The 14,216-nt window shown below is 32.5% G+C and overlaps 2 protein-coding genes across 2 annotated transcripts in view; both read right to left on the reverse strand.

Moving 5' to 3' along the window:
* Positions 1-14,216, reverse strand: part of LOC147078030 (putative RNA-binding protein EIF1AD) — a 125,282-nt gene that overhangs the window by 50,837 nt on the left and 60,229 nt on the right. The window lies entirely within an intron of this gene.
* PolG1 (DNA polymerase gamma, catalytic subunit tam) overlaps positions 4,020-14,216 on the reverse strand; it is a 70,266-nt gene continuing 60,069 nt past the window's right edge. Inside the window, exon 15 of the mRNA XM_085961131.1 lies at positions 4,020-5,440. Coding sequence (XP_085817257.1) covers positions 5,221-5,440 — 220 coding nt within the window. The 3' untranslated portion in view covers positions 4,020-5,220. The remainder of the gene's footprint in view (positions 5,441-14,216) is intronic.

Below are 14,216 nucleotides of genomic sequence, written 5' to 3' on the forward strand. Positions count from 1 at the left end.
GAAAAATGCCTAACTCATCGGCTAATAGTCTAAGAGCAGGGCCATCCAGTGGATTCGTCCAGATTCATTATACCTAGCCAAACAAAAATATCAGCAAAATATAATATAAAACACTGGAGTGATCCCGAAATCGATAATTTAATACCTACTTTGATTTAAAATATAAAAGCCGATTGCCAATAACGCGTCTGGGCGCGAATCTTGTTGGATGTCGTATTTTTTTAGTTAGGTTATACTGGGTAATTATTGAGTTTGGAAGAAAATAAATCATTAAATCGACATTAACTGATTATATTGCAGCGCGTATTTATAAATTAAATAATTATTAGCATAACACAAATTATGACTTAATATGTAGAAATGAACAGAATTTAATATGTATATTAAATATGTCGATGACCCAATCAGATGAACCTTTATAACTGCGACCGGTTTCGTCCACCCAGTGGCTAGTCTAGTCAGTACGATAAAAATTGCGTTTTATTAAATTAAATAAATAATACAATTCATTTCTACCATGAATTGACAGTTAACACAATAAAAGAAATATTATATTAAACAGAATTATAGGAGTGAACACAGTTTGAAAACCCCTTTTTTGGAGAAAAATAGGTTTAATAGTATTATCTCGATCAGGGTTGGCGAACCTTTTTACGTACGCCGGCCAAAATTTCCCTATTATAATTTTTCGACTGTCTGACACACCGAGCAGTTTTTCATGAGAAAAAGATGAAAACCAGTTTTTAAGAATGCTATTAAAAAAGTTTAAAGATTATAATTAAGTTCCCGAATTATATTTTCACCGTGTTTCTAGCCGAAAGCTAATCTTTTATTTGTTGAATAATTTTTTCCTTGTTTTCAAAATTTCAAGGAGATCGTGGAAGCATTTTAGCAACGCTTCTTTCATATTATTATAATATTCCCTATCACTAAGCGGTTTTCCGTTTTTAGCGATTATGTTTGAGGTAAAATAATAAGCAGCTGTTTATATTTGAATGACTGCCGATAAATTTCATCAAGTTGTCATCATTGTTGGTTGAATATTTTTATGTCATTTTTGCCTGACTTTTATCGATTGGTAAAAATAATATTAAACACCGAAGAAAACACGCATTGCTCTGTCGTTATCATTTTTTAATATTATATACTTACTTATAGGAACATTAATTTATTTGCAAAACTTTCTTGTATATTATTAAATTATTGTAGGTTTTTTCTCTTTTTAAAATAAAACATTCGCGTGCCATGAAAAATTATCTCGCGTGACACTAGTGTCACAGGCTCGCCATCACTGATCTAGGTGCATTCTGTAGGGTTAATGCTTTTAACTTTTGCATTATCTACTTAGTAATAGTATTTTGAGATGTTTAAAAAATACCTAATGATTATTTACCTTTGTATACATAGACCATAATTTCGGAGTATATTTTCGGGGCAGATTTTCATAACAACTAAAAATCGTAAAATAAAAAAATGTATAATCCTCGTCATAGACATTTTCTTTGATCATTGTGGCAGTGTCAGTGTAATATTACTTAAGTATATAAATTTGTGACATTTATGATAAATTCACGATTGAATATAAATTCCATAACGTTATTCTTATTCTTCGGAAGCAGATTAATGCAACTCCATTTTTTTCAGAAATGAGTTTTTGACAGAATAATTAAGATGAAACCATTTTTAATAATTGATAAAAATGTCCTACAGTCAATCGTGGTGACTATCTAACTAAATGATTGCCAAGTTCTTGTCGGTTGACTTTGGGATCAAGACAATGTGTCGGAATGATGGGCTATTTAGAGGCAATATGATGCTAATTATTACTGCTTATTTTAATAATAATTTAGTTTATATTCTAAATTTAATTTAACGTTTAATTTTTTTTAAATATTCTAACAGTGCTTTAATGAATTAAATTTACCAAAAAGATGATCGCCTTTTGTTTATGTTTTTAGTTCTTATTAGTTATAGGCATTCATCAAAAATATAAATTGTTTTTTTCTCTAATCTAAATTGAGAATATGGCAGTTGCCGCCGTCTGCCTCTGAGGTATATATATTATTTATTTAGTAGATTCTAATGTAATGAACAAGGAAAGGCCTCAGAAATACAATCATTTAAAGGTGCTGATAACCGTATTTAAAAAATATACAGGATTATGGTTGTAGAAATCCAATTGCATATTATAATGGACTCTTTCACAACTACAAAATGTCTCAATACGTCCGATAGTTTTTGTATAACTCCAAGTAGGCCTAATACTTAATAACCTATATATTTATAAGAATATAAATACATTACTTATGAGGTATTAGATACAATAAATAATATGAATTATATTATATAATTAATTGCCATACAAAACCAATGATTTAAGAATTCTATGCGTAAGTTAATTTGAAAACCTTTAACAATAAAACGGTACCTAATTGTCAATTTTTTTATAAATAAAACAATTTAAAAAAACTGTAGATATCCATTAACTAATTATTAGGTAGGTATGGATTTTTAACTTTACATCAAATAAAAACATGTTATTTGTAAAATTATGGATACCCCCAAACTGGGTAACCTATAATATGATAAGGTATAAAACGATTACTTGGGAGGATTGACTTATTCAGTATTCAAAATCGTGTTTAAATAACTAAAACTTCCAATAAAGTTACAAATTCGCTTTGTCAACATAATATATAATGTAATATGTAGGTACCTTTCAAGTAGTTTACTTACTTATATTGTTTGTAATTTCATAATCTTCAAAATACTTATTTACGGATTATGTACACATATAAAGTTCAATTATAATAACATGAAATCGAAAAAACGCCGAAAGATATTATTTTAACCAACCAATTCATTATTAATATTTGTTTTTTTTTTAAATATGAATAGGTAGGTAAACACAATAAACCACTTAATTATGCACATCTTCAAGTTCTGACGAGGAAAGAATTCTTTTCTTTTTATAAACAGCATAAAGCATAAGTAATAATAATTATTAATCATAATAAAAATACGTTAAGCGCAAAATATATTAGGTACAACCACTAAGTAGATAGAAGCATATTAAAGTGTCGCGTCTACTTTCTCTACCAAGTCGTTACGTAGGTCTTTTCCTTTGCGCATTTTATTCAGCCGTGCGGCGTCCAATCTCCCGGAGGCCAGTTGGGCCGGTGTCAAATTGGGTCGGCGCCCGATTGTACCGGCGTCCGATCGTCCCGGAGGCCAATTGGGTCGGCGTCCGATTGTACCGGCGGCCAATTACCGGAGGCCAATCGGCGGAGGCCAGTTCGCGGTGCCAAATCGTCCTAGACCCTATTTTAATGGTATGGCCATTTATATATTTTCGCAGTGAGAAAGAAATAGGATCATCTGTTTCCATGTTACCACCAAATACTGCAACTTTAACCCAGGGATTACAAAAACTCTAGCGAATTTCGTGCCCTGCGTGAAAGCTAAATCGATTACAAAAAGAGAATTAGACAGAGAGAAAAAAGTTTAAGGACCGCAGTAGTAGCAGACTGGCAAAAGTTGCGCCTAGGGTATCGCAACTAAAGTAAACTATCTCGGACGGAGAAGGAACTTTCAAAAGAAATAGTGAGAACTGCCACAGAATTACATCAACTATTTTCACTAAGAAGTTTCCTTTAGGTACCTACCTAACTTGAGAGGAATTCAAACTGATATCGGGATCGATTATTACAAAGTCAACAGCAGTGGCGAAGGGTGGAGGTAGGCTGTTAAGATCAGCCATAAATAGTGCAACACTAAACTTTGTCAGTCATACGTATTTCTTTTCATTGAAATAATACTACAATATTTACAGATGGTGTAAGTTTATAAAATTCAATTAAACCCTGCGAAACCAAGTCATAATAAATAATAGTCAAAATTATGCAATTAAATCATACATAATTTTGAATATTTATAGATAAAATAATATTTTTTATATATTATAGATTGGTTTAAGAAGGGCTTAATGAATATAATAAATTAACCAACAATATGTGTACTTAATATGTATTCTTAATCCAACGAAAAAAAATAAGTGTGTACAATTTTGTCGTATCGCCCAAAGTACAACAAAACTAATATGGTTTGGTTTAGACAGGGTTTAATTGATTTTAAAAAACTAACCAACACCATCTGTAAATTGTAGCTTAGTGCAATAAAAACAATTACATATGACTAAGAAAGTTTAATGTGCAATATAAATGGCGGATCTTAATAGCCTACCTCCACCCTTCGCTACTGGTCAACAGTACATTCACAGGATTGCTGGTTTTGTTTAAAGGATATTTGATGAGCAGATACGAAATAACACAATAATTATTCTTTTCTAATAATGAACAGTTTGAATTATTACCAATAATTTATTCACCTTATTGTGCCATCCCTTAACATAGGTCGTTCACCACCAGAGCGATCCTTGATCTACCATATGCTACCCGGGACAGTTCAGTGGAGCTGCAGTCGTACCAATCACGGATGTTTTTAAGCCATTTCAGCTTGAATGTTCGAGTGCCAAAGATGCCAGAGCTAACAGTCAAACATACTTAACTTTTCAAACTCTTACAGGGAAAAGGCATCGATGCAAGAAACATCCAACTGATAGCTACGTAGAAGAACTTGGGGTAAAAGAATTATCTAACCGTCGTTTCAAGGAAACCACGCGAGCAGAGGAACTGTAGATGCTAAGTGATCTATTAAAAAAGTAAAACAACAAACGCATTGTAATGATCAAAAATGTATTTACAATATAAAATAGAATCATTATACTGTCTTTAATAAAACAAATCTCGTGGTCCAAGACAAGAATATCTTATATATGGCTACATTTCAATTAGATTCTTCCTCAGAATGGTCAACATATGTGTGATATTCTTTTGATTATTCTAGATTTATCATGTTTCGTCATCTTCAGTTTCGTCAAAGTTCTTTGTTTTATAGTCAGGTCTTTGGTCAGTTTGATCGAATATTTTAAGCCATTATTTTGTGGAGACCCAAGGCCAATATCTTTATCAATTGACTCCCGTCATCATTAACGCACAGAATTGTTCTTAGTTTACTTTGCGTTTCACCTGAAAAAGTCAGTCAGCTCTGTATAATTCAACCATCAATACCTCGTCACAATATTGTTAACCTCTTTATTGGGGCTTGTGTAATTTTCTAAGATAATTAAATCTTCAAAAATCCATATCAATCAGTAATATCTTATTTTTTATTAATCAGATCATCCAGCTGTCTATCTCCGCATTTTTCCAATGTTTGTTGAATATCCAAGGTTTCCCCTTTTGGGATTCCATAGCCTGTGGCCAAACCGTGAGGATTCGAAGGTGTGACGCAATCTAGGTTGGCGTCCTTCCTCAAGGACGTGTCAATATCAACTGACGAAAAGTAAGCCACAGAGCGGGGAAGGTCGTTGAATCCAAGTCTGTGGACAAAGAAAAAACATATTATTGATGACACCCATGACAATTTTTACGACATTGAGAGATACAGGAAAAAGTTTTGAACGGGCAGTTACGTGGTAGAACTCCATTACAATGATTTTAAAATAATGTTTGTATTTAACTATGTTTTTTATTCAACGAATAATTCACAAGATTTAAGAATGTAACATTCTATTTATTGAACATTACATAATTTAGTAAACACTTCTGAGAAAATAATATATTCTAACCAAAAGAAAAAATCTTTTTGAAAAAGGTAAGACACTCCGCAGGAATCGTACCTGTATCTCTCGGGTATCGCGCCCACGCACATTGGACCACAATGCTAAAGGAATCATACTTAATTACGACAAATTTTAACTAATGGCTTTTAAGCATTTAAACATTTTTAGAAAGCGCTTCAGTGAGTATTAAAAGGCATTAGTTAAAATTTGTCGTAATTAAGGGGCGGCTGAAGAGCTCGGTATTCAAATATAATTTAGTATGAAATGGACCTCGGCGTCGTACGCACGTTAATTTAAATCGATCTTTTGGCAAAAATCACTAATCATCGGAGATTTTATTTAAAAAAAAAAACATTATTATTACTATTGTCGACCTTCTACATTATTATTATTGTGGACAATCTTACATTATTATTTGATAAACACCTGCACGTGTCCGCTGATCAGAAAACAGGGCTGTCAAAATAATATAATATTTGTAAAATGTTAATTTCATCATAGTTTTTAATCAAACCTGTGCAAGTACATACTGATAACTTGGCTGGATATCGTGGCAAACATACTATTGATATATCTACGGGTATATTATTATTATAACCCAATTCAAATTGAACATAGGTTGATACTCAAATACTATTATAGTATCTTTATGATTTCGAGAAAATAATACGATGGAATATATTATATAATCCATTTTGGTTGCCAGTTTTTACTGCGATGAATCACTGTGTTCCTTACTGTCTTTTTTTATTCGTAGGTTTGTTTACTATGTACACCGAGAAATTTCCATTAATAATATCGGAAATGAGTTGGAATATAATGCAACCAAAACTGGAAAAATTCTATTATGGGTGTTTACTTTTTGAATTAGTTGACCCCAGAAAAACAGGTACATGCCACTACGTGAACCACAGTGGATATTATGCCGGGTCCAAATTGGCAACATGTTGCCGGTAACCTCGTTAAATTTTACGATAAGTATGATAATTATCGTAAAATTTTTTTAAGCCATTATGATAATTATCGTAAAATTTATCGAGGTTGTCGCTCGACATTGTTTTGCGCCAGTGTGGACCCGGCATTAGATGCACAAAACTTAAATAAAATATATTATAAATTAAATTTAAAAAGTGCAATATAATTAATTGCGTCGGCAGCCCTGTCAGACACTTTTTATAGCGACAGTCATTTTTTATATGCCCGCCAGTCTGATGGATTAATAAAAAAATAATGTGTCTAGTGACTGTATGTTAATAATTATTTTTAGGCACTCATGATATAAATTATTTCGCCCATTGGCTTTACCTACCACTTGTTTCACTAGTATAAAAGTGAAGTTGCGCAGGCAATAAAAAGTCACTTTCTTTTTATAATAGGCAGACAGTAAATTCTACGTTTTAAAAAATATGCATTAGAATTAAACAATACCTATTATTTTTAATATGTAGGTCCTAAACATTACAAATAAGCACTATTCATTAGTAATGTTTTTTGGATAGCACATGAAATAAAAATGTAGGTAGATATGTATGTCAACATCCTTCGTATGTTTAGTTCTCGGACAATTTCAGGTTAAAAAGTTATTAATATATTATTAAGTTTATATCGTGGCCAACACATAATCAAAAAAGTTATCATATCCATCATATCAGTTGCAATACTTCCCACCAAAGAACTGATAAACATATTGAATTTAGTAACATTAAATGTTATTAGTAAATTTATTAGAAAATAAATTTTATTAGAAAGTACTATTTTTTGGTCACCCCATAGCTTCACTTCACAAGCTTCACTTGGAGGGAGTTTATTGAGACAAACATTGGCGGCAACCTTTTTATATTAACTAGTAGACCAGTTATTATGGACCACATGTAAAAAAATCATATTTTCAATTCTCAAGGCCGATTCTGTAGAGCGTCCTCTTAAGTATTTAGCATTTAGCTTTAGCATTGTGGTCAATGTGCGCGGGCGCGATACCCGAGAGATGCAGGTTCGATTCCTGCGGGGTATCTTAGTTTTTAAAAAAAAAAATACTATTGGCTAATATATATTTTCTCAGAAGTGTTTACAAAATTATGTAAGTACCTATGTTTAATGTTTTTATGTCAATTATTCTACGATATATTAGTTATTTATATTGGCAGCTGTTTTGAAAACGATATTGTCGACCGTTCCGCAAAAGCTTTGTTTCAAAAACACGAAACAAATTATATCTTTTGTAATCGATAGAAGTGATGTTTTTCTATATTCATGAAGTATGAAGCAAGAAAGTCCTAATATTTTTAAGTTCATGCCATAATATTCATTAATTTATTATCGTAATTGAAATCGTCAAATGCAAATTATCACTCGACGTTAATTCATTTGAACCCCTAATTATTAACTATTTTGTGAAGCAACAAATAGACATGGTCGTATCCAAAAAGGTTATGTGAAATTCGTACATAGGTAGATTACGGATACGATGGTACGATTGAGCTTGTATCTAATCTCATTGTGACGTGAGCTATACGTCTGGGAAATCGAACGACACAAGAAGCCCAAAGCCTTAATGAAATGTAAATTAACCTAAAACTAAGCCTGAAACTAAACGCCTTTAAGGCTGTTGCGAACCGAATACAAGTAAACCATACAACAAGTGTGGTTCAGATTTAAATTCGAAATCAGCATTGTAATAAACCGATTTTGTCAGTAGTATTTTTAATAATTTTAATTTTAATAATAATTTAGGTAAGAAAAGTTTTAGTCACCAGAGGAAATTTGTCATGAAGGCGCGCTGTACATGATACCACTAAATTTTACGCCAAGTACAAGTCGCATGTCGGGTATACATTGCAGATAATATGGTGATTTGACGTGGGGACGTGTGGAGCACCCCAAATCAAACACCTGCGACTTATTGTAACTTCTAGTGGTTGTCATATGCGGGAATCGATAGTTTTTCAAATACATTTTACAACGTTGCAACGGTAGACTAAGTGAAAACATATTATGGTCACGCACGATTAGACGAAAGTGATTTTAGTAACTGAGCTGCCCAATGTTATATGGTTTTCTAAATTCTATACGTATAATTATTTAAAAAATATGTTTGTAACAACTAATATTTAACATAGTAATGCAATTTATTTTAATTTGTGGTTTAATGAATTTCTGGTGTTATTTGAAGTGAAACTATGATTCGATGAAACAGAAAATTATTAAAAATATTTTACATTTTTTGTAACAGCTAGTGCCCCACCTTCATCTAGTCTTTATTTGCGATTTGAAAACATCTAAGAAATCTCTCAAAATAACCGCTTCGAACTTAAAATTCAAAGTGCACTAGCGAAAAGACTATTTCCGCCCTTTTGATAAGGGCAATAATTCAATTGGAAGCAGAATGGGGCCAACCCTTTTACCGAGCCAAATGGTTTGCCATCGCTTTACAAGCGATATAATATTACGATATCGTAGATTTTCGCACTGCCGCCTCTGCCGGCCGTGAGAAAGTATGGATTTTTTTTTGTTAAACTTGACGACATTGCAACTTTGAAAAATGTACTTGTGTCTCGGACTTGTACACAAGTTGCACTGTTTGACGTCATCAGTCTTCATAATCGTGCCGTAATGGCTTGCAATAATTATCCCTGCACGCTGAATCAAGTATTAATCACAACCACCGGTGGTAACAGGTGGTTACAGGTTGCGTAAGTAGACCACCGATGTTGCATCCCTCTCACGCGCGCTGCACTTAATCGCTTAGCCACATACGTGCATTTTGGTTACACGCTTATTCACGTAAAATACACCGCCTTTATCGATATAGATACCGTCCAATGCATATTAGTAGATCGACGCGTTCTTTAGCTATGAATATACAATACAATCAAAATGTGTGATCGAAAGAGCTGCCGCTAGTCAATAGTGAGCGGCTCTGGATTACCATGACTACCCATATACCGGATACCATATGGCATATACCTTTGATTATGATATAAAAAAAATATTATCATTAGTTAGTTATCATAGTATCATTGAGCGCATCGATAAGAATGTTGACAGCTGGTATATGGTGGTTTGTGTCCGGTACAAGTCAAAATTATCAATGTAGTTACATAGTAAAATAAAACTAAAATATTTATTCGCAATTACAGCAATTTTCAGGGATTATCTCGAGAACCGCGTAATGCTTTCCGCACACAGGAACTTTGTATGTCGCTATTGCGAATTTTGTTAAAATCGTGGCTGTTGTATGGCCTCGTCTCGCCTTGGCACCCCTCCCACTATCTCTTGTTTAACCCCCAAATTATCGAAAATTATGCGTTGTTATGCGGTACATTAGTCCTAGTACTTAATTATTTTTTAGCTTTATGTACTTTCATGTACTAGATAAGGTTTTCTTCCTTGAACGTATTAATTAAGTTATTGTGAATGTATGGATAGATTACCAACATCTCAGTTATCAATACATCGGCAGATGCGATTCGTGCACAGTCGACAAATTTAATTAACTAGCAGATTGAGAGTTAATCGAATCGAAACCTTGCACGATGCACTTCAGAACGTTATCTGGAAATTACAGAAAAGTTTTCTGGTGACAAGTCCATCCGTAGCTTATAGTATAACAGAGTAGTTTTCTCATTCAAATAACATGGTTATGTTGCTCATATGACGATATGACTCGTCATTAGACATTTTTTTCCATAGTTAATATAATTTTTTTATATTTACAAATAACATTGATAACATCGACCAAAAATAAATCGAGTATAATTTATATTATTTAAGACATTTTTATTGTTAATATTGTGTACGTTCAATCTTGAAAATGCATAAAATAATATTGTAATATAAATAAAAATGTGAATTTAATATTACATTGCTGTTTCTGATAATAAAGACTTAATGAATGGGTTAGCGAGATTTAAAAAAGTAAAGCAAATCGTGGTGCCTTTCCGCTTCATAAATCTAATTAGTCAGCCAAATATGAAACTGCCGTAAAACATGAGATCATGATGGAATTACTTTGTTAAAAGTGAAAAGCATTGTTTTTTTTCAATCTTTCTCATTTTTATTAATGTATGTAAAAAAAATGAATCGGCAACTTACATATGGGTATAAATCAAACTTCATTCAAACTCAGTTTATTTCTAATTTAGTTATTTGTTATTAAAAGTATTTTTTCTGTTATACCTATTTTCGTTTTTATTTTATTTTCCATAAAAATTGATAAAAAAAAATCAATCCCGAAATCTTCGGGATTATGTTTACCAATCCCGGGATTCATAGGTATCGAAAATAGCTCGGAATCCCGAGATCCCGAGATCCTGGAATTGGAATCCTTACTCGTTACTCATAGTAACACAATACCTACATCTTCTTCTATAATATATCACCTATTCCTCGTAGAAACTTGGACGTTTCCCCCATTATATATCGTTTGTGTAAAGTTTTGACTGTTGTGTTTATATAATGCATCCTCTCTCTCTTACTGTGTTAATTCCATCCTGTAACCCGGCAGTGATTTCCAATCTTTTTTGTTTGGTGGACCCTTGGGACACTTTCTGTAAATCTATCCGATACATATTATTAAGGTCCAGGTGAGAATATTATAAAATATACATGTAAAGCAATCTGAAGTGATATACCGAGGCAAAGTGCCCTTTAGAGCAACCCTTCAAGTAGACAAAAAGGCCGTCTATTTTACAAGTTTTTTTAGTTTCAAAGAACATAGAAAGTATATTAGCGGATACAGGTGAAGAAGTGATAGGATATCTAGTAATTTTACGATAATTACCTTTTGTTCAAAACTATTGGAGAGGAAAATAAACACACACCTAACTACTTAAGGGGGACATGCTTAGCGTAGGTCAAAATGGAACTTTTATTGCATTTTCAAAGCATGATCCTGGACATTCCTTAAACGTTGTAGATAATCTATGTACATAATATTGAAGCCTTATTATCCTTTATATTTATTTTAAACATTTGATGACTGCATAAAGTATTTTTATTACATAAAATCGTATTCTTTTAAGCCTCTCGCTCTAATGTTTTAGAATATAGTCATATTTCAGTACATGCATGTGCAGTGGTGTTAAGATTTTTTACATTTATTAATTTTTAATCGCATTTATAAAACCATTAGTATAATATTTATGTCGACATTATTATAGTGAAATATTTACGATAAAAAATTATATTAATAATCTCTGTGATCCCAAATTTTACAAGAATTCGGCATTTTATTATTCAAAAAATGGGCAAGATTAACACATTTGAAGATAATTCTAAAGATACTAATTATAAGCTATGTCTTTGACCATTCAAGTGTGATAAACATCCTACGAATAATGATTGCTTTAAAATAAATATTTGCCTAAGAATAAGGTATTGTTTTTCTAAATACGCCATTCTTTTGGCATTCCCCAGTGGTTAAGCTACAACATACGGCCGTAGCCATAAATTGACAAACTAAAACTGAAGTAGGGAGTAAGATCACGTTAACGTGCGTGTTTAAACATGTACCTAACCGATTTTATTTTAAACGGTACATGTTCAAACACGCGCGTTAACATGATCTTACTCCCTAGTTCATTTATCGTTTGTCAATTGATGATTGAATGACAACCAGCAGGATTCGGACCTGCGCTTCCAGGATTCGTGCCCATTGTACTTTGATCACTAAGCTATACGTGTCTTATCTAATTGTGACGAAGTTCACTAATGCTAATAAATCATTTCTGTACTGTAAATAAATATAAGATTGTCATGCCAATTTTAAACGCTTTGATAGAAATAAAATTAACAGTGCGTAGTAATGTGTGACATTCATTATTGATAACTGGATTCGTCGATTTTTACTTTAAACGTATAAATACTTGTTCAAAAATATATGACACGTTAAACCCTGTTTCACAAAATATTGTTACGTACAAAATAATCTTAGAGCATTATATTTCCTTACCGTCCCCTTCCCCGATGAAGTTAAATTGCTTTGTTTTACAAAAAACCTACATGAGAGGTACGATGTTTAATCAGGTTAGCGCCATCGACCACCCCTCTTGCTCCAGCGCCCCCTTTTTTTAGTGCCCACTTTTAGAATCATTGGTAGTGAAAGTAGATGAAATTCAAGATTTAAATGACATTGACAAATTTGACCCTCGAGTCCTCGAACAAGCTTAAATTTCGTCATCCAGCTTTTGAAAAGCTTCCCAGACGAAGTGACATTCAAGATGTGATCGTAAAACAAGGCGGTTAACAGCGACATTTTCCGCGCAGGAATTCAATTTTCCGCTAGTAGGAATTACGACGCAAAGTCGTTAAACTATTAAAGAACGATCTAATAGAAACACGCGTCCGCATAACAACGATCTCATGCGGTATTCAAAAGCTCAACCATTAGTAAATAAAAATCTTTCTTGACTGTGTACAACAGTAACGAAAACTGCGATTTGAACAGACGCGAGTCACACGTACAAATTTGACACAACTGCAACACGCATTTTGTTGTCATTTCACAGCATCCATGCAACACTGTTAGTTGAAAGCGCTCATCATGAATTTCGATGACGTGCGTATTTTAAAAAGTCGCCACTCCCACCACACACAGAATTAATATTATTCATAGCGCGCGAGTTGCTTTTCAAGCTAGTTCAATCGACTGTCACGCAGTCCTGTTAGATCGCACAATGGCGGCGATCATAAGTGACATTTCAACCTATTTTTTTCAGCGCCAATACAAAACCACTATTTCTCTGTCAGATTTCTAATGACGTTCATCCAGTTTGAATATTTTGAGAGTTGAGTTTTTCACGCTTCTAATTGATGAAAAATTAATAGAACAACTTTGTTGGCATTTCTGAGTTGGGATTATGTAGAACCAAGCAATTTTTACCGATATATTCGGCTCAACAGTAACTAGGCTCAGTTTGTTTTGTATAGAAATTCTGAATCCTTCTGATTTTTCCAAAGTGTGGCATTAATTTTACTTATCAGACCCATAATTTTACACTATTTAAAGGTAATAATTAGTATCTTTAGAATTATCTTCAAATGTGTTAACGGCCCACATGCTCGTCGTAGGTCAAAATTGAGTTTTTATTGCATTTTCAAAGCATAATCCTGGACATTCCTTAAACGTTGTAGATAATCTATTTATATAATTTTAAAGCCTTATTATCCTTTATATTTATTTTAAACATTTGATGACTGCATAAAGTATTTTTATTACATCAAATAGTATTATTTTAAACCTCTCTATCTAATGTTTTAGAATATAGTCATATTTCGGTACATAACTGTGCAGTGGTGTTAAGATTTTTTACATTTATTAATTTTAAAACGCATTTATAAAACCATTAGTATAATTTATGACGAGATAATTTTTGTAAAATATTCACGATAAAAAAATATATATTTTATTATATAATTATTATAAAACAATCATTATTCGTAGGATATTTATCACACTCGAATAGTCAAAGACATAGCTTATAATGAGTATCTTTAGAATTATCTTCAAATGTGTTAATCTTGCCGATTTTTGAAT

This window comes from Rhyacophila brunnea, unplaced genomic scaffold (genome assembly GCF_057557595.1).
Source record: "Rhyacophila brunnea isolate RB1 unplaced genomic scaffold, BYU_Rbru_1.0 scaffold_12, whole genome shotgun sequence".
In the NCBI taxonomy this organism is placed as follows: Eukaryota; Metazoa; Arthropoda; class Insecta; order Trichoptera; family Rhyacophilidae; genus Rhyacophila; species Rhyacophila brunnea.